General features: G+C 41.0%; 2 protein-coding genes across 35 annotated transcripts in view; one reads left to right on the top strand and one right to left on the bottom strand.

The window, feature by feature from the left end:
• RARB (retinoic acid receptor beta) overlaps positions 1-24,154 on the top strand; it is a 1,227,259-nt gene that overhangs the window by 1,154,536 nt on the left and 48,569 nt on the right. For 25 of the 30 annotated variants that reach the window (XM_081521062.1, XM_081521064.1, XM_081521065.1 and 22 more), the window contains 3 exons: positions 13-217; positions 1,223-1,381; positions 2,748-4,165. In XM_081521062.1, the coding sequence (XP_081377188.1) occupies positions 13-217; positions 1,223-1,381; positions 2,748-2,944 (561 nt within the window). In that variant the 3' untranslated portion in view covers positions 2,945-4,165. Of the gene's footprint in view, positions 1-12; positions 218-1,222; positions 1,382-2,747; positions 4,166-21,997; positions 22,618-24,154 lie in introns of those variants that run through there. The other 5 variants (XR_014062369.1, XM_081521090.1, XM_081521089.1 and 2 more) reach the window with 3 other exon arrangements.
• TOP2B (DNA topoisomerase II beta) overlaps positions 4,217-24,154 on the bottom strand; it is a 60,457-nt gene continuing 40,519 nt past the window's right edge. For all 5 annotated transcript variants that reach the window (XM_081521033.1, XM_081521037.1, XM_081521032.1 and 2 more), the window contains 14 exons: positions 23,834-24,034; positions 22,654-22,849; positions 22,417-22,508; positions 19,527-19,682; positions 19,288-19,371; positions 17,794-17,988; positions 15,359-15,500; positions 14,976-15,137; positions 12,939-13,140; positions 11,966-12,045; positions 8,548-8,658; positions 7,019-7,138; positions 5,500-5,594; positions 4,217-4,703 (listed from right to left, as the gene is read on the bottom strand). In XM_081521033.1, the coding sequence (XP_081377159.1) occupies positions 4,539-4,703; positions 5,500-5,594; positions 7,019-7,138; positions 8,548-8,658; positions 11,966-12,045; positions 12,939-13,140; positions 14,976-15,137; positions 15,359-15,500; positions 17,794-17,988; positions 19,288-19,371; positions 19,527-19,682; positions 22,417-22,508; positions 22,654-22,849; positions 23,834-24,034 (2,001 nt within the window). In that variant the 3' untranslated portion in view covers positions 4,217-4,538. The remainder of the gene's footprint in view (positions 4,704-5,499; positions 5,595-7,018; positions 7,139-8,547; positions 8,659-11,965; positions 12,046-12,938; positions 13,141-14,975; positions 15,138-15,358; positions 15,501-17,793; positions 17,989-19,287; positions 19,372-19,526; positions 19,683-22,416; positions 22,509-22,653; positions 22,850-23,833; positions 24,035-24,154) is intronic.

The following is a 24,154-nucleotide window of genomic DNA, read 5'->3' on the forward strand; positions in this document are numbered from 1 at the left end:
GTTTCCTCCCAGATTCTCAGAATCTGCACCAGGTACACCCCAGAGCAAGACACCATGACGTTTTCGGACGGCCTGACCCTGAATCGAACCCAGATGCACAACGCCGGCTTTGGCCCTCTGACCGACCTCGTGTTCACCTTCGCCGGCCAGCTCCTGCCGCTGGAGATGGACGACACGGAGACCGGCCTTCTCAGCGCCATCTGCCTGATCTGTGGAGGTACCGCCACCCAGAACACCCTCGTGAGAGTCCGTGGAGAGCAGCTCACACTTGTAAATTATGGGAGATTCTTCATCTCCACTTTGGAGTTATTTTGCATGGAAAGGACATGTGGCTAAAACCAGGCATGCATGCTTAGAGTTTGTTGCATTTTTCCATATTATGATACGTTAAAGGCATTTGGGGTTTTCCTGCTCTGAAATACCATAATGCTACTTCTGCATTGCCACAGCTGCTGTTTCAAAGGTAGGATCAAACCATCGTAAAGTGAATTGCCTGGGGACATTCTTAGGATGAGTCAGGGAGGCTGCTGGTGCTGTTTGCCAAGTCGGGGGCTGGGAATTGTAGTCCTGGCGTTGGCCCCCCCACCTCGGGAGGACTGGTGTGAAGTCCAGTTGTTTGGTGGTGATGCCCTCACTGGCCCAACAGGAGTGGAGAAGGAGCCTTTAATTGGGGGCTGGTTTACCTGCATTTTAACCGTCTGGGTCAGCTCTCCTCTAATTCAGTTCAGTAGTGACACCTCCTGGTCACGAGAAGTCAGTGTGCTGGGGATAAAAGCCACCAGCCTTCCAGATGTGGTTCGACCAACAAGAGCAGTGATTTTCAAGCCTCACAGCTTAAAACAGCGGTGTGTCTGTGCTCAGTCACGTCCGACTCTTTTGGGACCCCTTGAACTCGATCCTGCCAGGCTCCTCTGTCCGTGGGATTCTCCAGGCAAGAATCCTAGAGTGGGCTGCCATTTCCTTCTTCAGGGAATCTGCCCGACCCAGGGATGGAACCCGAGTCTCCTGCATTGGCAGGCGGGTGCTTTACCACCAAGCCACCTGGAAAGCCCAAAGCAGCCGCACACACCTTCAGATGTGTTTATGGGATTGAATCCCCAGATTAACACGGTTATGCCCTAGTGGAAACGAGGAGGCGGGGGCATGGGCAGGGATTCGCCAGCTCGGAGTGTAGAGCTCATTCTGTCCTCACCTTGTTTAATACCTTGTTTCTGGAATCCAGACCGCCAGGACCTTGAGGAACCAACGAAAGTAGATAAGCTACAAGAACCACTGCTGGAAGCTCTAAAAATTTACATCAGAAAGAGACGGCCCAGCAAGCCTCACATGTTCCCAAAGATCCTGATGAAGATCACAGACCTCCGCAGCATCAGCGCGAAAGGTAGGTCCCGTCTGCCGCACCCACCCGCCAGGTGGGCTGGGGGTTCTGACCGCACGTGGCCTTTTTAGAAACCCTGTGTTTTAATGCAGAGTGTTTGACAGTAGGTACCTTTCTGTTATCATTTTGGAATTCATTTCTCATTGAAGTCAAAAAGTAGGGTGCCTACTCTTAAACCTCATAGCTTAGCCCACGCAGTGATTTTAGCAGATCATGAGAATAGCTTTACAGTTTCATGTGACTTAAGTGATTAGAAACAGCATTTCCAAGAGAACATACTGAATACTGGAGGACTGGCTTTGCCATTTTCTCGTGGCATACGTTTCATCCTAGTTTTCCACACACTCTCCGGTGTGTGTAAACTTCATTCCGGTTTTTCCTGATCACCCCACCCCTCAAGAAAAAGTGAGGGGCGCTGTAGGTGCCCGCCGCGGTCATTCTCCACCAGGCTGGCCGCCACCCCTCTGTGCGCAGGCAGGTTTGCCTGCGCACCTCTGAGAAGGGGGGGGTTTTCTTTCCGGAAAGGTGTGACTGTTCTTGCCTCGTGATTTGCGGTTTATAGGGCCACTGGAGTGGTTACGGAAGGGCGTGGAGCCACAAGCAGGCTGCAGGCGAGAGCAGGGCTCTCCTGCCAGAGGGCAGGCGGGGCACGTCCTGGGCGGACCTGCTCCCCTGAGAACCGGTGAGCGGGGGCAGGCAGGTCGACGTTTCAGAGAGTGCTTAGAAGCACAGCACTTGACAAGCAGTTTCAACCCCCGGGCCCCTCCTCCAAGGCCTGGGAGGAGGTGGAGAAGACTGCAGCGCGGACAACTGGCGTTCTGAGGGCTCTGACTTGAGGTGGAGCAGGGACGCTGCTCCGCTCGCCCGGCAGTGCCCCCGGGACGGGCGTCCTTCGATGTGCTCAGTGCCTCTGAGGCAGTTTCGAGTGGGAGGTAGTGTGACGGATTTCACCCGGGGCTCCTGCCTGCGGGCAGATTCTTTACCGTCTGAGCCCCCAGCGAAGCCCTTCAAGGTTAAGGAGCCGCACGTAGCAAGCAGCCCCTGGGCCGTCACGTGGGGGTCCCTCAGGTCCCTGCTGCCTCTCCTGGGGAGCGGTTGTCCTTTCGCTGTCTCTTTTCAAGAGACACTTTGGTCTCGTATCAGGAGTTTCTCTTAGGTAATGATGCTGAGTAAATATATACTAGTATTGTTTCCCCAAACGGGCCGAGTCGTGGAGTCAGCCACACTTCCCGTCCTCCTGTCTCCGCTGCTGCTGCCCACAGAGGGAGCAGGAATGTCTGAGCGCCGTCCACACGCGGGTGCCTGGCGCCCTGGGAGCGGACCGGGCTTTCCCTCTCTCTCTACCGGATCTCGTCTCTCTCTTTAAAAGGTGCAGAGCGTGTAATTACCTTGAAAATGGAAATCCCTGGCTCGATGCCGCCCCTCATTCAGGAAATGCTGGAGAACTCTGAAGGACACGAGCCCTTGACCCCCAGCTCCAGCGGGAACACAGCGGAGCCCAGCCCCAGCGTCTCCCCCAGCTCCGTGGAGCACAGCGGCGTCGGCCAGTCCCCGCTGCTGCAATGAGACACTTTCTAGCTACTCCAACATTCCCCAGTACCTTCACTCCTGGGATTTAAAATGCAAGGAAGAAACATTTTTACTGCTGCTTAGTTTTTGGACTGAAAATATACTAAAACTCAAGAAGGACCAAGAAGTTTTCGTATGTATCAATATATACCCCTCACTGTCTAACTTACCTACAAGTACAAACTTTTTAAATTCTAAAAATCAGCCATTTCATGCAACCCAAAACTAGTTAAAAGCTTCTGTTTTCCTCTTTGAACACTCAAGCTTGCATGGCAAAGACCCAGTCAGCGTGGTTTACCCTGTCACGTTTCCGAAGACTCTGTACATACAGAAGCGCGGCTGTGCACTCTCCCGTGCGTCCGCGGCTCTCCTGTGGTGTCGCACACTCCAGGTAACCAGACCCACGGTCGTGGAGCAGATTACTGTGTGTGTCCAGTTAAGAAAGGGTCAAAAGGATAAAGTGTTTTGCTTTCACAGAACAATCAAGACATCCAGGTAAGGGAGCGGAATATTGTAGTGTGACAAGATAAGGCTAAAGATATTCTAATTCGGTTAGTGTGGACGCTTGTCCTTGCTCTTTGGATGCTCTCAAACCGCGTCTTTTATTTCCCGTAGCCCAGTAAACGTATACAGATTCACTGCGCTAGCAGAAGAGCGTTCTCTGTCAGTGTACCTGCCAGTTCAGTTATCAAATGTCATTTGTTCAATTGTTGATGTCACTTTAAATTAAAAATGGTTTATTAAATGACATAACTACACAATTTTTTTAAAAAGATACATTTTTACAGTAATGATAGCCTCCAAGGCAGCAACACTATCCAGTGTTAATAAGTGTTTGTTTACCTGTTCACAAGCCATTACGGAGGTTTCATGGGACGATGATGGGCTGGTCTGCCACCTGTACCAGGTAACTCTGTGTCCTGAGAGGTAAGGGCTGATGCCCCCAAAGTCACAGGCAGAGAGTCTGCGTCCTCGGGCCTGGTCCCGTCACTATGAAGCGGGGTGGAGTGGTTAACAGATACAAGTGTCAGTTCTTAGTTCTCATTAAGCACTAGTGGGATTTTTTTTTTTTTGATATATTATTAGCAAGTCTGTGATGTACTTTCACTGGCTCCGTTTGTACATTGAGATTGTTTAACAGTGCTTTCTATGTTCATATACTGTTTACCTTTTTCCATGGAGTCTCCTGGCAAAGAATAAAATTATATTTATTTTAAAGGTGTATGGGAGCTTTTACTGCACGTTCATCTTTAGTAAAGAGACGGAGAACACAGTTCCATTTTTAATGTTTAAATTTCATTTCAAAAAGCAGGTCTGTAGTCTGCAATCATGACAATTAAAATCTGTGCTAATGCACGTCTATAACAATTCTACAAGCCAATCAGACAGTACATGACATTTCAATGAGTAAAAAAGAGCATAAAACTGTATGTGTAAGAACAAAATGTTAAAAGGCCTACCACAATAATAAAAAACCATCATTACATCATCACATTAAAATAAGCCAGATGTACAAAAGTCTGAGACAGAAAAGACCAAAGGACAACACAAGTTATCTGCTGAGAACTGTTTTTCTGTGCTCTGTGGGCACTTAATTAAACATTGCAAAATCGACATCTTCTTCCTCATCAGAGTCAAAATATTTTACTTCTTTCCTCGCCCGGCCGGCCCGCGGCAGTGACGGCGGTTCGGCGGTGAGGTCTGAGGGGAAGAGGTCCACATCTGAGTCCTCATCAAAAGAGGTTTTCTTCGGCTTCTAGGTTTGGTTTTTTTAAAAAAAAAAAGTTAAAGTTAAAAATAGAAGGAAAAAGAAGGACTAATTATTCCTTCACTTATTTTGGGAAATACTGAAAATAATGGTTCGTGTAAGATCAGCACTATAATGCTAACTGAAGTATGAGGCCCATTACCTAATCCTCTATTATAATAATAATCATACTTACCACCATTACTTCTTTCTAAACTTATGTTACCCAGCAACTATGCACAGAAAAGTAAAAATTCAACTTATTGCTAAGTACCTATCAATTCATAAGAAACAAGATTATGCACAGTAGCTTCTGCACAAGGTAAGTGTTCATAAAAATGCAGAGAACGGTCACCAGGAACGACCCCAGTCCTAGCAGACAACTGGGTGGAAAAGGTCAATGTAAAGAGCACCACACAGCTAAAGGCATCTGTTTGTATTTGAAGACAGAGAAAAGGGGGCATTTGATGTTACTAATTTACCTAAAAGAGATAGTGTACTTCTGGAGAAGGGTCAGACTAATTGGGAAAATTATCCACAGTCAAATGAGTTCAAGTTAGAAAATCAAATTGGTCCTTGTCAAATAAGTTGCAAATAAGAAATAGCTTTTATTATGCGACACTTGTATCCAAGAGATGGTCCTGATTATGTAAATTTTATACCTGGATAACTTTTTAACCAGAAACAAGCCCCCTACGGATAAGAGATGCTGGGTTAAAGCTGTAACAAAACATTCCAGTAATAAGCAAGCTAAGCCAGCTACACATCACCTTAAAACCACACATTAAAAAGATGCTCCTGTTACCTTGCTCGGTGGTTTGGAGGCTCTCCTGCCAGGGTTGTAATCACCTTCGTTTTCAGAGCCAGATGCTTTCCTTTTCTTTGCCCCTCGGCCTTTACCTGAAAATGATACAAAGCGGTTTTTCCCCCCAAGGTTAAGTGCAGGATTAAAAGATAAATGCCAGAACACACTTTCCTTCTTGGGCATGCCCACCTGACCCTGCAATCCTGATCTCTTAGTATGACTGACGCAGAAAAAGTCTGTCAGCATCACTTTAGTCATGCCCAGAACTTAAGAGTGTTTCACAAATACATTTAAACTAGTGGGAACGTCCTAGTGACAGATTTTAATGACCAACCCCTAATAGTATAAAACATCTGCACATCCCGTGGTACCTGGGCCTGAAACAAAAATCTTAAAGAGTATGTGGTGGAAAAATTAGTTCCTAATTTGCCACAGACCAGTACTTTTAAAAATATAATATGAATCACTAGGAAAGTAATATATATGGTTTAAACGCTTACTCTAAATTTTACCTATCACACTAGTAACAACCAGTTGCATATCCCATTTTAAGCAGCACAATCCTAAAGTAAATCACCCCAGCATTAGTCATGAGAGCACCTGTCAAATCTCCACATTCCTTCTCTAGAATCACCCCCATGTAGCCTAGTTTTTTCATCTACCTCATTATCATTGGAGGAGGAAGGCGAAAAGGTAATACATGAATGGTCACTAAATGTTCCTACAATGATGCCAGACACAGAAAATGGAACTAAATACCAACTAAATTTTTTAAAGTTCAGGAGCTATGCCTAGATCGTATGATAAGATAGCTAAATGGCCTTGAGATGTCACAGTTGATAAGATGAATCAGTAAGATGGCACTGGTTCAAACCATCCATGTGACTAGGTCCACCTCCCAAGTCCCTATTTCTCGTCTGCCCCCCATTCTCCCTTGGGGCCATGTAGGTCTATGTATCTCCTTATCCGAACCACCACTTTAAGAAATAGACACGCTGACGGCAGTATCTTATCAGGTGGTGAAAGACAGAACAGCTACCCTTAGAGAAGTCACCTCTTACATATAAAGCACCCGAGGACCCGGAGACCACAGGGAGAGGAGCTGGTGCCGCGCCCTGGAGGGACCCTGAGGACAGCTGTTCCCACTCCCAGATGAGGGCTAGGCTCTGCCTGCCAGTCCTCGCTCCAGCCTCCTGCAGGGAGTCTCACACTTTAATGAGGAGCCCTCACTGCCTTTTAAGTAAGTACTTCCAGATTTCACTGCAGGGGGTCTTTGACCCATTCTCTGGTTGCAAGAGAGATTTTTGTTTCATAAATCAAGAAATTGAGACTCAAACTGACTGGACCAAATTGCTATATACTTCCTTAGGATTCTAATTGAGCACTGATTCTTAGAACATTGTTTACTGAGTAAAGCGACTTAAAACAGGTACCCAGTCTCTCTAAACTCAGTAAGTAGAGGAAACTAACACTTTCCACATGGAATGTGCCGAGATCCGTACACAAAGGTAATCCTCACCTTTTGGTGCTGTTTTCTTTGGAACGCCGAATTCAGAATCCGAGTCAGAGTTCACAGTCTCTACTTTCTTCTGTTTGGGGGCTCTCTTGGGCTTAGGGGCTGTATCTAAAGATGGTTTTCCTATTAAGCAAATTTCCATTTCACAGATCAATGTAATATACTTACCAAACAACCCAAGCTGCATCAAATCCCATGATGATGGGATTTCTTATGGTTTCTCATCTGGGGCCAGTGTTAAGGCAAATCAGCGCTCACAGGTGACAGAATGCTTTTCATTATATGTAACTTGCCTTTTGATAATCAAGTGATGTTTTAAACAAGAGCCATTAAAGTGACAGAGTGAGGGCGAGAGTAGGTCACCCCCGATCCTCCGGAGCTGGAGCCTCGGGGCGGGTGGGGGCCGGGCGTGCTGGCCTTTAGTTAACACTGACTCTTGTTAGGTTTCTCAGGAGTGAACAGCTCGATGGAGGAAACAGGTTGACCACTGGAAGAGTGGACTGGCTCGAAGTTTTCAGGGTGGCTCTCAGGTGTTCCCATCAAGATAGATGCTTACAGGGAAGCTGAGGGGCCTGTCTCAGTGTGAGCTCCCCAGAAGCTCCCCCTGACCCTCACACACACTGCAGTTAGGGGTGTCTGGGAGGTGATGTGAGGGCAGTTGGAATGGGTGGGGTGTGGAGCCTGGCATCACTCTGAACGCTTCATTGCACAAGAAATCTGAGAGCTGGTATGAAACCAGAGTGACTAACCTGAGGGCAAGGGCCCTGAGACACGTGCAGCCAGCTTCCCTCAGTCGCTGGGAAGGGGCAGGAACAGCAGCGCAGAGGCGCGTCCGCCCGTGAGGAAACAGGGACCAGGGCACGCAGGCGAGAGACCTGTCAGCCAGACAGTTTCTCACCACGGCCCTGGTGTGTCCTGGCTTTTCTGCTCCTCTAACACGTGTGTGTCTACATGGGGGTATGCGTGCCGCCCTTTTCAGATCCTAAAGGGACAATCCAAACTGCTGACTGACTTGCTGGGTGAGAAACAAAGACCTTTCAGACACGGAGCACCAACGGTGGCCTCCTTCAGGGATGTGCCTTAGTGCTAGTGACAGATTCATGACTCAACTCCAGTCAGCCTGCCAGTAAACAACCTAAGGTTATGGGAAAGAAAGACGCTACCTGACTCACAACAAAGGACCCCATGAGCTGAGCGGTGGCTCCCCGGGAAGAGTGAAGGCAGGCCCTACACGATGACACAACCAGCTGTGCTAGGGACATCTCACTACAGGAGACCTGTACCAGGAAGCTGTCTTTTGATATCAGTACATGGGATTATTTTATAAGAGCTTTAAAATGAGATCTTACAGACATTTTAACAATTAACCTCAGTAGTTAAGAAAACCGGAGGGATTTTCTGTATATACATTTATACTTTATAGCTACTTTCTATTGAAGTACTAGTGCAATTAGTTTCAAATTGTATTAAATTCCCTTTAAAATCAACTATATACAGTTTATGTGATGCTTAACAAAAATATAAGTACATACCCTTTTTAGCAGCTACTGTTTTACTTGGAACTTTTTCTGTTTGCTTCAGACCAAATGATGGTGAAAATACAGAAGCAGAATCTTCTTCATTACTGTCAAATTTAGCTGAATCTAAAAATTAGTAATTTTTTTCAGTAAAGAGATTCTATAAGGACCACTAAGTAGTTAAACTTTCTTTCTACTGATGACATCTCTAGCTAATTAATCTTTATATGTTTCCATTTTGTGATCATATAGTCCACAATACACAAACAGCAGAAATAAAAATATTACAGTGTTGTATTTCAAAAATGTTAACTCTGTAAAACCACACAGAAATGCACAGAGTAATAAAAATTCGTAATACTCCCAAATGCTAATCATTAAAACTGATCAATTCAAAAATACTGATTTTAAAATGAGGTATTTAATAAAAGTTCTGTGATTATTTTAGTATATACACAGCTAATCATTTCAGGAATATCAATAACAACATTCAACAATTTTACATCATTAAAGTTTAATTTAAAAGGCAAGTAGGTACCTTCAGTTTACTTTTACACTCAATTTAGTTTTTCCCTCCATCCTTCTTCCCTCAAACCAAAAAGGTGCTCTTAAAATGGCAATTTGGGTGTGAGTGAGACTGCTATATGGCTGTTCTGACAGGCTTTCAAAAATGCATTATCTGTTACATACATTAGAACATGTACCAGAACTATGTCTGTCTGTCTACATGTATGACATCACCAGATGGTCAATACTGAAATCAGATTGATGATACTCTCTGCAGCCAAAGCAGCAGCTCTACATCCACAAAAAGAAGACCTGGAGCTGACTGTGGCTCAGATCATCAGCTCCTTATTGCAAAATTCAGGCTCAAACTGAAGAAAGCAGGGAAAACCACTAGGCCATTCAAGTATGACCTAAATCAAATCTCATGATTATACAGCGGAGGTGACAAATGCATATAAGGGATTAGACCTGGTAGAGTGCCTGAAGAACTATGGAGGTTTGTAACCCTGTACAGGAGAGACAGTGGTCAAAACCATCCAAAAGAAAAATACGAGAAGGCAAAGTGGTTTGTCTGAGGAGGCTTTACAAATAGCTGAGAAAAGATGAGAAGGCAAAAGGCAAGGGAGAAAGGGAAAGACACCCAACTGAATCAAGAGTTCCAGAGAATAGCAAGGAGAGATAAGAAAGTCTTAAGTGAACAATGCAAAGAAATAGAGGAGAATCAGAGAATGTGAAAGACTAGAGATCTCTTCAAGAAAATTGGAGATATCAAGGGAACATTTCATACAAGGATGGGCGTGATAAAGGACAGAAATAGTAAGGATCTAACAGAACAGTTTAAGAAGAGGTGGCAAGAATACACAGAAGAACTATTCAGAAGAAGATCTTAATGACCCACATAACCACAATGGTGTGTGGTCTCTCACCTAGGACCAGACATCCTGGAGTGTGAAGTCAAGCGGCCCTTAGGAAGCATTACTATAAACAAAGCTAGTGGAGGTGATGGAACTCCAACTGAGCTATTTAAAATCTTAAATGATAATGCCATTAAAGTGCTGCACTCAGTATGTCAGCAAATTTGGGAAACTCAGCAGTGGCTACAGGACTGGAAAAGGTCAGTTTTCATTTCAATGCCAAAGATGGGCGGTGCCAAAGAAAGTTCAAACAACCACACAATTTCACTCAGTTCACATGCTAACAAGGTTATGCTCAAAATCCTTCAAGTTAGGCTTCAGCAGTATATGAACCAAGAACTTCCAGATGTACAAGGTGGATTTAGAAAAGGCAGAGGAACCAGAGATCAAATTGCAATGTTTGTTGGATCATAGAGAAAGCAAGGGAATTCCAGAAAAACATCTTCAGTTTCATTAACTACACTAAAGCCTCCTGACTGTGTGTATCACAACAAACTCGGGAAAATTCTTGGAGAGATGGGAATATCAGACCACCTTTCCTGTCTCCTGAGAAGTGGGTATGCAGGTTAAGAAGTAACAGCACCAGACATGGAAAAATGAACTGGTTCAAAATTGGGAAAGGAGTACGTCAATCCTGTATATTGTCACCCTGCTTATTTAACTTATATGCAGAGTACATCACGTGAAATGCTGGGCTGGATGAAGCACAAGCTGGAATCAAGATTGCTGGGAAAAATATCAACAACCTCAGATATGTAGATGATACCACTCTAATGACATAGAAGTGGAGCTAAAGAGCCTCTTGATAAGGGTGAAAGAGGAGAATGAAAAAGTTGGCATGAAACAACTTTCAAAAAATTAACATCACGGTATCCGGTCCTATCACTTCATGCCAAATAGATGGGAAAAAGTGGAAACAGGGACATTTTATCTTCTTGGCCTCCAAAATCACTGTGGATGGTGATTGCAGCCATGAAATTAAAAAGCACTTGCTCCTTAGAAGGAAAGCTATGACAAACCTAGGCAGCACATTAAAAAGCAGAGACATAACTTTGCCAACAAAGGTCTGTATAGTCAAACTAGGGTTTTTCCAGTGGTCATGTACATATGTGAGAGTTGGACCATAAAGAAGGCTGACACCAAAGAATTGATGCTTTTGACTTGTGGTGCTGGAGAAGACTCTTGAGAGTCCCTTGGACTGCAAGGAGATCAAACCAGTCAATCCTAAAGGGATTCAGTGGAAGGGCTGATGCTGAAGCTCCAATACTCTGGCTACCTGATGTGAAGAGCTAACTCATTGGAAAAGACCCTGATGCTGGGAAAGACTGAGGGCAGGAGGATATGGAGGCAACGGAGGATGACTCAATGGACATGAGCTTGAGCAAATTCCAATTGGACATAGTGAAGGACAGGAAAGTCTGGCACACTGCAGTCCATGGTGTCACAAAGAGTCAGACACACCTTAGCAACTGAATGATGACAGTCTACATGTTTATCTATCTACATGTATGTGTATTAAAAAATGGAAAATAGTAACTCAAATATAACTAGATTTGTTTTGACCTTAGAAATTCTACACACAAATGTAGGCAATTAAGAAAAGTATGCACACTGATTAAATTTGCTTCTGTGAAGGTTTTGTCTTATAGCTACTACAATTTAGTAAAACAAATTGGCATATTGTTAGGCTTGTAGCTTTAAAAATCCTGTCATAAACCTACTCTCATTGCCATGAAAATTTTCAGCCTTCCTTCCAACGTTTCTGTCTATACTTTTTTCTCCTTAAAACACTCACACTTCTCACCCCTCACCCACACAAACACGTCAGCACCTGCCTCTCCACCTAAATGGTTCCATAATGCCAATATTGACCATTCAGTTGGAAATAACATCAGGAAAAAATAAACCTTATTACACTGAAGAAAATGTAAAGAGACAGGAAGTTCACTACTCATAAAAGCAGCCATAGCAATAATACATAAATAACCAATGAAAAGATGAAATGAGCATACCATCTTCCGACTTCTGAGAGTATGAAGGAAAAGAGAAGAGAGTCCCAAAATCCTGACTCTTCTTGTCGTGGGAAGACTTTCTATTAAAGAGAAAGAAATTAATCACCACTAAGTCACCATCTCAGCCTTGAGAAGATCTGTATGAGACGCGCTGCAAGCTTGTGATTCCAGCTGCTCAGCTCGCCCATGTGTTTCTCTCTGTGAGAGACATGGCGACCCAACTCCTGTCTGCCCTCTCAGACACCAGGCAAAACAGTCACTGAACAGAAAAGCAAAAGCTCCAAGCTAATCAAAATACCACTGAAGTTTATGGTTGGTGGACCACTTCAGAATTTAACGTCAGTAAATTATTGGCAAAAATCCAACAAGAAAGCCGGTCTCCGTCAGAGGAGGCAATAATCTGATTTCTCACACTTTACTGCATGTGGTAAAATACTTCCTTAAAAATCTGAAATAGTTGACAAACTTCATATCCTACATCTTACCTGTTCCCACACACTAGAGGCAAGAAGAGTCAACCACAACCAAAGGAAAGGAGGTAAAGTAAACCTCCTGACTCTAGAGACTTCATAACTTTTCTCTGAACCAAGGTTGTCAAGTTATGTCCCACACATCTGCTGCCTAATTTTTTAAATGGAATTTTACTGGAACACAACTACACTCATCCAGTCACATATCATTTATGGCTGCTTGTTTGCTACAGTGGCAGTATTGAGTAGTTCAAGAGACCATATGGCCTGCAAAGCCTAAAATGTTTACTATTTCAAATTTTTATGGAAAACATTTGCCAACCTATGCTCTCACCTGTAAGCAACAGTTACGTAACAGCTACAATATTAACCAGATTCATTCCTCCATGAGGAGGGCCTCACCCAGAATGGGAACAGTTTCTTGGTGCTGACTGTGAGATCTGACAGGTGCCCAGACACCTGACTGCACCATGTCCCTGAAGAGCCATTGCTGCGTTACTTACTCTGGGGTAGCTTTTGATTTGCCTGGTGAGAATGTGTATTCATCTTTATCTAGGCCATCTGAAGGAACAAATTCATCTTCTCCATCATTTGTTATGGGAGATGCTTTAACTTTCAATTCCTCTAAATCATTATTGTCGTCATCATCATCGGCATCATCATCCTCCTCTTCTGAGAAATCAAATGTATACTTTGGCCGTTCAGCTAGGACAAAAATAAAAATGACTGTTAAACCCAGCTTTATCAAAGTGAAATATTATTCCAAACCATACACTTGAAAAATAATGCAGCGGTCTCTGAAAACATGCAAGAGAAAAAGACAAGCATTAGACAATAAAAGTGCCCGAGTTTGGCCTCAGTTACTCGGACGGTCTTCAAGTCTAGCCTGCACTCCCAGGAGGCCCTGGGGTTGTGCTCAGGGGTCCGGAGAACGTGACAAGATCCTGATGAGATCATCAGGATGCTGCTTTTCATGCTTAAATGTTACTCCAAACAGTGAGCCAAGGAGACATGGCCATTGTAAAGTGACTACTAACACGCGAATCCATTTCTGCGATTACAAAAGACAACTTGTATATCTTAGAAAGTACTTTCTCTTAATTTCGTACATAAAAACTTCTATCATCTCTCTTCACAGTAGTTTTACCATGAAATAATAGAAATAGTAACTTTTCAGATGAATGAAGAGAAACAGAGTTAAGATCTCAATATATTAGCAAAATAATATAACACATAAAAAAGCACCCACTATGGAGAAGGGCACACTGGTATAATGCAAATAAGCTTTACTATAATTTCTAGCATATATTATGGGATAAAATTTTAAAATCATTTGGATGCTATGCAACTTTATATTTCATTTTCAATGTATGGGAAAAGCCTAAATACAATTTTAAAGCTGTTAATAAATTAATTTTCATGTAACTTGATACAGTATTAAAATTCACCTCTGAACTAATGCAACATTATAAGTCAACTACAGTCTAACAAAAAAATTTTTACCTCTGTTATACTACCTATGTACTTTAGGAAAAGAAACTCAATTACTTAGTGATTGAAGGCCTGAAATATAAAAGTATCTCCCAAAGAAAACAATCAGAATGTTTTTTCATTTAATGTAAATTAGGACTTAGAATCCCAGGGATGGTGGAGCCTGGTGGGCTGCCGTCTGTGGGGTCGCACAGAGTCGGACACAACTGAAGCGACTTAGCAGCAGCAGCAGGACTTAAAATTTGAGAAGAACCTATAAAATAGGACACCCATCAGGTTTTAAGTATTTGAAGACTTCAAATTAATAAATATTCAGAAAGGATCAAATCACATGCTTAATACTAATATACACTAGCAAAATGGGATTCTACAACCTAAACTCTGGCACTGCGATTATCTAAAGAATGGTGTGTGTATATGAACCAGACTATAAAGTAGGGAAATTTCTCATGAGAGAAAGACAACACAACAAAAGGAAACCGCCACAGCACTGCTGTGGACCCATTGCTGCCAGTGCCCTACAACCAAGGGACACACGTGTGCTAAGTCACTCCGTTGCATCCAACTCTTTGCAACCCCCCTGGGCTGTAACCCAGCAGGCTCCTCTGTCCATGGCATTCTCAGGCAAGAATACTGGAGTGGGGTGCCAAGCCCTCCTCCAGGGGATCCTCCCGACGCAGGGATTGAACCCAGGTCTCCTGCGTCTCCTTGCATCGGCAGGTGGATTCTTTACTACTGAGCCCACACCAAGGTACGTTTTCTAGCAAACATCTCCGAACTATGGACAGAACATCACTCAAACTTTATCGTAAAAGTCAGTAAGAAAACACTTTCTCCAAATTTCACTTCGGAGAAATGTATGTCCAACTTTGCTAGAAAAGATCATTCTATAAAGAAGGCTTTTTGGTCTTTGTGAACTAACTTCTGAAATACTAATGGTTCACTACTTCAGTAATGCTGATGATACTAACACTACCAACTTACGAGTAATACTACCTTTGTTAAACCACAAAAAAATGATAAAATAAGTATAAAATATATCAGAATACCAGCCGCTCTCCTAAGTAAAGAGTCTCTTGGAATAACCACAGGTTCTGTTTCCTCCAAGTCACTTTCTGACTTGGACTCATCATCTGACCAAGGGTTCCGTTTCTTCACTCTCTTCGCACTGGGTTTACCAGATGACGTAGGTGTTTTTCTCACCCTGGTACCTAAAAACAAATGAGTAACAAAAAGGTATGTATCAATACTTATCCAAATATCACTAGTAAAAATAAAACTATTATCACTAAAAGTTCATTATAAAGTAATGTTTGTGAGAACTGAAGATATTACTTCAAGTGCCAGAAAAAAAGCACAGTCAACAGAATCTGTTAGCGCCCTGAACACACACATTTCCTCACAGACGGACAACTGTGTGGTCACTGCTCACCAGGCTCTCTCTTCTCCCTCTTGGGTTTGGGCCCTCTGTTGATAGGAGCCGCCGGGGCCAGGGCTTCCTCTGCGCCTTCTATCGCTGCCCCACTCAGCTCTTCATCAAAGTCCACTTTTACTGCCGTGGTATCCAGATCACCCTACATGGTAAAAAGAAGGCCAAACCATCAGTAAAAATAAAACCTGAATTAATACCATATGTACTTCAGAGGTATATTTCCAGTCAATAGATAGCTTTTCTGTATCAGATGAATAAAAAGAATGCGTGGGTCTACTGAGGCCCTAAGAGATGACGTGGATCAGACCGTGTCTTTTATGCAACTGTGGAAAATGATCCTGCTTACCACTCTGATCTATTAGTGCATTCTATGAGACAACGGCTACTTAAAACCAACTGTAAGAAAAAAGAAGGCAGCTTCTGATTATCCAAGGGACTTTCAGACTCAAAGCTAAGGACCAGGTACCAAAAGGTACCTGAAAAAAATTCATTGCTATAGCTCAGGCCTCTATCCACTAAGAAAAAACCTTCAGATTATTGAAGATAATAAAAATAATCTTCAGATTATTGTTATGAGAATAAAACATGACATGTCATGTACTGCTAAGCATAAGACGAAGTCCCCTGACCCTGAAACAGAAAGAACAGTGACCAGTGAGGAGAAGTGAGCAGTCCTGCCCAGGGCAGGACAGACAACAGGGAAAAGGAGCCCTTTCCACTGGGCACTGAAGACTCGGGTACATCCACCAAGTGAGCAGAGTGAGGAGGGAAAAGACAACGACTCAGTCTGCTGGGACTCGAGGGCAGCTGAGAGGAAAGGTCCATCATGTCTGACTCTGTGACCCCCATGGACTGCAGCCCACCAGGCTCCTCTGTCCATGGGATTCTCCAGGCATGAATACTGGAGTGGGTGGCCATGCCCTCCTCCAGGGGATCTTCCTGATCCACGGATAGAAGTGGCGTCTCTTATGTCTCCTGCATTGGCAGGCGGGTTCTTTACCACCAGCACCACCTGGGAAGCCTAAGGGCAGCCAGGTGGAAGCTAAACCACTGCACCCAAGGGGTCACTGTGTAATAACCAGTCTTGTCTTTTGGAAACATCACCCTGATGGAAAGAGATAAGACAGAGGAATGAAGTGAAGAAGGTAGAGGCGGGACTGGCTGACTACAGACAGAATTGCTGGAGCCACATGGCTCACCTTAAACTGCCTCAGAGAAAATATACTGAATCCTAAGACAGTGTCAATGGGGACCAAGATAAGAGCGTGGATTTCGGGACTCTTGTATAGTCAGTCAGTAGGACTGAGTTACTGATTAAATGAGATACTTGCCAGCTTCTGGCCTGTGTTAGTGATGGCTGATCATGCCAGAAGCTAGATCAGGCAGAGGCAGGAGGGGAGTTTTAAAACCAGGATTAAGTCAGGCATGCTGAGTGAGTGGGGTTTGGGGGCATTCTGATGGCTGCGTTAGTACAGCTCTCCTGGAACCATGACAGCTTCAGGACATCGATTAAAGAGTCATCAAGTGATAAAAGCTCTGGGCACAAATGCAGTCACTCAGGGAGACTATGAAAGGCATAGAGGAATGTGCTGAGAATGGATCCTGACTAACACCATGGGAAATGGAGAGAAGAGAAGCCATCTCTGACAAGAGCAAGCTCTGTGTGTAGGTGAACGTGTGAGACCCCGGTTCTCAGCACAGCAGGAGAGGGCTCCCCCGCACCCCAATGCCCCGCCCGGGGCTCTGCTCTCTCTCTGCACAGAGAGCCCCCCGGCCTCACCCAGCGCCCGGGCTCGTCTCCCGAGCTCCCAGGTCCACCCGGCACACTCTGCTTCTAAACTTAACCTGCCCAGAAAAGTCAGCCTTTCTCCTTGAGACCATCAGGCTCCTGCTTCCTCAGCTGAGATGTTTCCTTCCCCTGGCTAACTGCCCCCCATTCTGCAGGAGGCTTTCAAATCCACTATAACATCAATCAACCCAATGATATAGGCTGTGTCTGATGATCTTTTAACTAAAGGTAAAAACAAATAGTAAAAGATGACAGTTTACTTTGAAAGCCAAACAGACCCTTTTCTACTGTAAGACTTCCTTAACTGGTCATGATACAGAACTAAAGTTTATAGTTTATACTTGTTGTTGCTATTAGTCCATGATTTTAATTTAGAATACTGAGTAGAATATTTCTCTCTCTTTTTAGAAATGGGATCAAGTAAGTCACTCTTTACATATATGTGGGTTCTTGACTAATAATGTCTTCATCCTATGTATAGATCAACTGCTTTCATGGAACAAATGACTTCTATCACAGTGAAATAGCGATACATTTGAAACAAAAAATACAGCATGATTTCAGTACACAGTAAAATTACAATTCCTACAAACATCATTACTGAGGTGGAGCCCACCCACAAGCTAAAGCAGGAGTCGTATGCTACCTTTCTCTTCTTCAGCAGCTTCTTGCTGGCATCTGCCTTCATGGCAGTGATCTCGGGAACCACTCTCCTGCCGTAAGGGGAGGGCATTGTCTCTTCTAGCTGAAGCTTCTTCACCTTAGGTTTGCCAGCTTTCCCCTTGATTGCTTTTCCGGCCATCCCAGCCAGAACGTCTTCTCGTTCCTGCGCTTCCACTTTCTGGAGGGGAATCATCAAGGATGGGGAGGAGGGTGGGGCATAGACAGCTCATCAGAAAAGCCAATTGGGACTGCGGGAGAAGTCAAAGCTCATTTTATTCACTCAGTAAGGGACAGAGCTTTCCTTTCAGCTGATCTAACCTAAGAAAAGAACAATTCTAAATCAGAAGACCCGGGCTGTAGTCCCACTTCTATCTAACAAGCTTCTCATTTGTAAGACAAGGGTGTTGTAACTAAATGACCTACATGGTCCCTTCCAACTCTACAACCCTATGACATATTATGGGATCAGGACTGCTGATGACCTGGTATCATCAGATGCCTAGCAAATCACACAAAAAGGCAGTTCTGCTAACAAATATGAAGCCGTTCTTTACTCTTGCTTTACCTTGCTTCAATCTTAATGGATATTAATTTTTAAATGTATAAATTTTTAAATGTATAAGTCAGCAGGGGGAAAAAGTCTCAAATTTTAAAAAAATCTAATTCATAACAACAGAAGAAAAGTATAAATCAAGGCACACATGATATTGTGATACTTGAAAGATCATTAAAATTCCAGAAATTTTATCAGGCAACTAATATACCACACCCATTCAAGAGTTCGAATTCTGACTTAGGTTATAAAACTAGAGCATGTGGACAATAAATCAATGAAACAACTAAAACCAATAAATATAAGTAATATCATGATTAATAATAAATAGTAATTTACCTTGTACTACTCAAAATTAGATGATAATACTGCTACCGTGAATATAATTCTAAGATTTTAAGTGAGTTAATTGCTTAAAAATAAATTAGGCAATTTTAGGAAAAGTTTGTATTTTATATCTTTCTCTACATTTTTTCTTTTATTTTTAAAAATGGAATTCTACTTGGAGAAGACTAAATTATAAAAAAAAAATTAAAATTTCTCTATTAAAAACCTAAAGAGACTATCATTCTACTTTTTAAAAATCAAATACCTATATTCAAGCACATATATATATTGTTCTTACCTCTTTTGGGGGAAAACATTAAAATTGAAGCAATAAGCTAATTTGAAGTCAGTTAAGCAATTTTAACTAGTAGAGAGTATTAGAATTTAACTTATTCTAGATTGCCACTCCATAGCTTTTATTCATCTACAGCAGACATAACTTTTTTTATGACTTCATATAGCTAGAAGCTTAATCCTCTGCAGCTTATAAATACATTAACCTTTGTAGAGTTAAAGGAAATTGAGATAATTTAATTTTAAAAACTTTCATTTTGTCTGATACTCTTTCAAATATATTTTAATGGAGACTTAACCTACATCCAGTTCTTCAACAAAAGCTGCTAAATCTTCTTTCCAAAGATCTGAGGGAGATTTCCTTTTAAGATCACTGACCTCTCGCCCCTATAATAAAAAAGTAGTGTGATTTAAACATTCAGTTATAAATGTATAATTGTAAAATGGATAAAGGATAAATAAAACTATTTTTGGAAAAGAAAAATAAATATATGGAAAACACTGAAATAGTTTCAAATGATTTAACCCACAGAAGTTCATACTTTTGCATCTCTCTGTTTAATCAGTTCTTCAACTTTTTCTTTAGTAAGAGACCATAGAGACATATTTAAAATATAATTAAAATCAGGGCCTGAAGGAGTTCCTGAATCAGAGGAACTATCATCATGCTGGTTTTGTGTTTCTTCCTCTTCTGCTGCCTGCAAAAAATAATAAACTTTATATTAAAGTCCTGTATAATATGAAATCAATGTTGAATTTTACTGAATGCTAAGTTTAAAATTCCATACATGCTACACTCTTAAAGCTACATCTTCAGGGTGGTGGGTTTATTTTAGATTATCTACAAGATTATCTGTGAAAATATATTTCCTATAAAAAGTTTAAATTTTCTAAAAATGCAAAATAATGTCATCAAAAGGAATAGTATATTCAGCTTCTATTCAGGAATCTGGTGAAAAATTAACTGCTTGAGAAGACACCACATCTTAAATTTAACAGAGCAAAAGTAATATTCTATCATGTATTTTTGTCAGCTCTTTGCATTGGAGAGTGAATAAACAATTTGAAACCTAAATATCATGTTTTACAGTTATAATAAATATGCTAAGATAGTCAGTCACTAAGGGTGAATTCTTAATAAAAATTTTCTCAAGCAAGAATACTCAAGTAAGGACTAAGAAAAATTTACTTAAGAGTTGAAGAGCTGGTAGGTTAGAGTAAGAATTGTAAGGGCTATTCAAAAATTGTATTCATAAGGTCTTTTTTTCACAGAAATAGTTACAATTAAAACAATCTTCTTACACTAATACTAAATTTCAAAATCCAATGAATTTAAATTATAAGTGACATCATCTTTAAAATTTTTTTAAATAACAACAGCTGTTAAAATAAAATTGAATCTCAATTGTTAAAGGCACTCAGATCATTAAAAATGATTGAGTTAACCATGATACTCCATAAAACAAAAAGTTCACTTCCAGTAATCAAAAAAGAAAAAAAGCCTTACAATTTTAAAGTTTCAGTAAAATAATGTATCTATACAAATTAAAGTTTAAGTTTATTTCAGAAGAGATAAAAATAAAAATTGCAAAGAAAGATGCTTCATTACATTAAAAGTATAAACTCAATTAAGTAACATTATCCAAGTAAGGAATGCTGTTGTTCAGTTGATAGATTATAAGTACCTAGATAATTTATGACAAATTAATACAATCTACAGCTTTTAAAATTTCTTCCTGAAATACTGTGCTGCTATGGAATTTCTTACACTACTATTAAAATACTATCAGGGTGTCATAAAATCCTATTTAGACCCACACTTCAGAAGTCTATTTGCTCTAGGTTTTAATGACACATCAGGTACTGTTAATGAGTGCTCCATAAATGTGTGTGTCTATCACTGATAACATGAAGATGACTAAGGATACTTTCAGGGAGAAAAAAAAAAACAACACGCTTTTGAAGTTCCAGTGACAATTCTTTTGATCTTCTAATTATCTACTTTATAATTCTCTCTCCTCCAACTCTACATAACAGGACACTCTTGTAAGAGCAGCTCCTTCTGTTTCTGAAACCCCCAAAGTGAACAACACATGGTCAAGATGCTGAGAGATGTTTGAGGGCAACAGTGAAAGTACTGACACCAAGCAAGAGCTCTTCCCCGGGAGGTCTGTTTTCTCAGAAGGGCGTTCTCAAACCCGAAACACTTATTTTTAAAAACTAAACATTAAATTCATTAGCTTACTAGCAAAACTTTTTAAGACATAATTTAAACCAACAGTGATACAGAACGGCAAGTAGTGTATAAACCATAACTTGGGGCTTAAGAATGCAATAAAACACACTGAAAGAAAAGCAAGTGCTTAAGGCATCTTAATTTTGAATCCTCTTCCACTTTTTCCTACCCCACCTCCCTCAATAAATAAACCTATTATCTCAATATGTAAATTTATATATAATTCGTTTTAGTTTTACTCATTCTAATATGTCATTCTAATGACAGTTCAAAATTGAAAATACTTTAATGTAAATGAAAGCAGTATCTCAATGTAGTTTGAAATATATGAAAAACATTATGGTTGAGAACGCAAATGCTGGGAAGGTTAATGTCTCAGTGCAAGTTACATAATCATAACTATTTTTAAAAATGCAAACATTATCAGTATGATATATGTATACAATATCCAATTAAGTATCTGAAAACTAATCATTTCCAAGTTTCTTCTTTTCTGTCCATTTGTGTTCTCAATCACAATGTGGTATCACCTCTTTAAATTATCCACAAGAAGCTAATTTTTAAGAGAAATCTCCAAGTTCCAATATTCCATTCACTGAATTAGTATTAGTACTCTATGACCTAAAATGGACAATTTAATTAACAAAACATCAGACTTTTAATCTGAAGTCCCAGGGTTTAAATCTCCAGCTAAAGATCTAAGCCAAGGTCAGAGCACACACATGGGGCTCAATAAATACTGGTAAGTATTGACCATTCCGTCTCTCATATCCCCAGAGTACAGCAAACCAGATCGAGGGAGTGGCGACTCCACACTATGGCTACAGACTGCCCGGGGGAAATCATTTACGCATGACCAGAGCAGTTCCCAGAGTGACCTGCACCACACACCACCACCACCATCCTTTTAACAGCAGCTCACAAAGAAGGCCGAGGAGACTGAGCTACCTCCTCACACCCGGAGTCACAGTCCAGGCCCAGGCAGAGCCACACTGGCCATGTGCTTTGCGGCGGGTGTGCACTGCAAATTCCTGTACCATATCCGTTTTGTGGGTAAACAGAAGACTTCAGTCTCCAAACACACCACTCAGCACCGTTAGCAGTACTAAATTCAAAATTCAGGGGTTGGGTTTTTGGTTCGCTTTGGAAGTTGCTTTTAAAAGCTTCTCTGAATGTCTCATTCTGCAAATGATTACCTTTTCTTGTGCTTCTTTCCAGGCTTTCACTGGGTCAGATTCATAACCTCTCTGGACTAACATTTGAATCAAATCTTTCTTTGACCTATTCTCTATGTGAGGGAAAAATAAAGTTAGGATCAAGAAAAGAGATTCAATTTGTATTTGTTTATATTCTACTGATAAAAATGTCTTCTATTAATAAAGTTTTTTTTTCCATTTTAACTAATGTTCAAATTTTTAAAGGTTGCATCTTACCTATAGTGATTTTCCCTTGTATCTTCTCTAAAATGAAACGGGCTTGATTATTAAGCTTAGTTGATTCTGCTCCCAACATTCCTACAAGCCACTCCTTTCGTAAACCATAATAGCTTAATCGTAAATCAAAGAATTCTTTCAAAATATCTTGCACAGTTTCATACTTCTTCAGACATCCCATATGATCAAAGAGTACCTAGGCAAAACACAAAATTTTCAAAGATTACATAAATCTGTGTTGGTATTTTTAGCTTGTATTATGTCCTACAGTATTTAAAATAACCATAATACACTTATATGAATACACACCACTCCTAAAAGCCAGAACCAAAATTATTCAGCACATTTCTGTGAATATTCCTTTGGTGACTTTGAGAAATGGATAAAATTCAATTCTCAAAACTATGAAAATATGTTAAGTTGGAATAAATTTTTAAGATAGGACCTTAAAATAAGGTTTTATTTAAAACTATATAAACTATGGCTATAAAACCACTTAATATTTTTTTCAAACTAAAAAGAAACACATTCTATCTGTAAGTTTTTAAATGTTAAATTTAAAGTTCTGTCTTTCCCATATATTCAGTGGATGTGCATTTGCCTCTCTTGATTTTTTGAAACATGCTATAATTCATGCAAGCTTCGATTTCGGGAGAAATCTTACTTCTCTATCCTTTTTATCCTTTTTCTATCAATCATGGCAGTTTTTCTCAGTCATCGTGCTATTGCTGAATTTTTTTTCTTTTTTTAAGTCTAAAAGCTAATTTGGAATGGAACGAGAATAATCATACGTACTCACTTTTATTTTCCTCAATTATTTATAAGCTTAATAAAGCAGATTATAGTTACAAGAAGATGAGTACTTCACAATTAAAATGCTAATAGAGACAGACATAAGGCACACAGAAACCCTGCAATAATCACTCCCAGAACTTCAAAGTCAGCATGTGAAAGTATGTGTACCCTGTATGTTCAAGCCCAGATACAAAATGCAGAGTTGAGATCAAGAGTAGAGGATATTATTAGAGGAAAAGGAAAGTACCTCTCGATTCCTTAGCAAACATACAAGGGGAGAAGCATTCAGACTTATTACACTCACTTGTATCATGAAGCCAGTTGCAAAAATCCCACTTACAAAATAAAAGAAAGGTTAAATTCACAGTAAATCTCGTTCACGTACCATGGAATTACAAGTAAGAGTCGTCTGAAGTTTAAAAACTTTGTGCAATCCAGCAGCCTCTGCTTGTGCTAGCTTCTCTTCAGTCATTTTCACCACAAATTTCACAGTTGTATCAGTATGATATTCTTTATAATCAGAAATTAATGCTGGTGTTTTATCAGTTCCATTTAGCATAGGTTCTAAAACCTGTTCTTTGTATACCTACAAAAGATTTAAAAATAAGTAATTCTTTCATGACACACATTCATGTTCTTAAACTACAAGTCACGTAGTCTTTTAAAAATTCTCAATTCCAGTCGAGAAAAAAGGGGAAACCTCCAG

This window comes from Giraffa tippelskirchi, chromosome 8 (genome assembly GCF_054371585.1).
Source record: "Giraffa tippelskirchi isolate mGirTip1 chromosome 8, T2T-mGirTip1v1.2.pri, whole genome shotgun sequence".
In the NCBI taxonomy this organism is placed as follows: domain Eukaryota; kingdom Metazoa; phylum Chordata; class Mammalia; order Artiodactyla; family Giraffidae; genus Giraffa; species Giraffa tippelskirchi.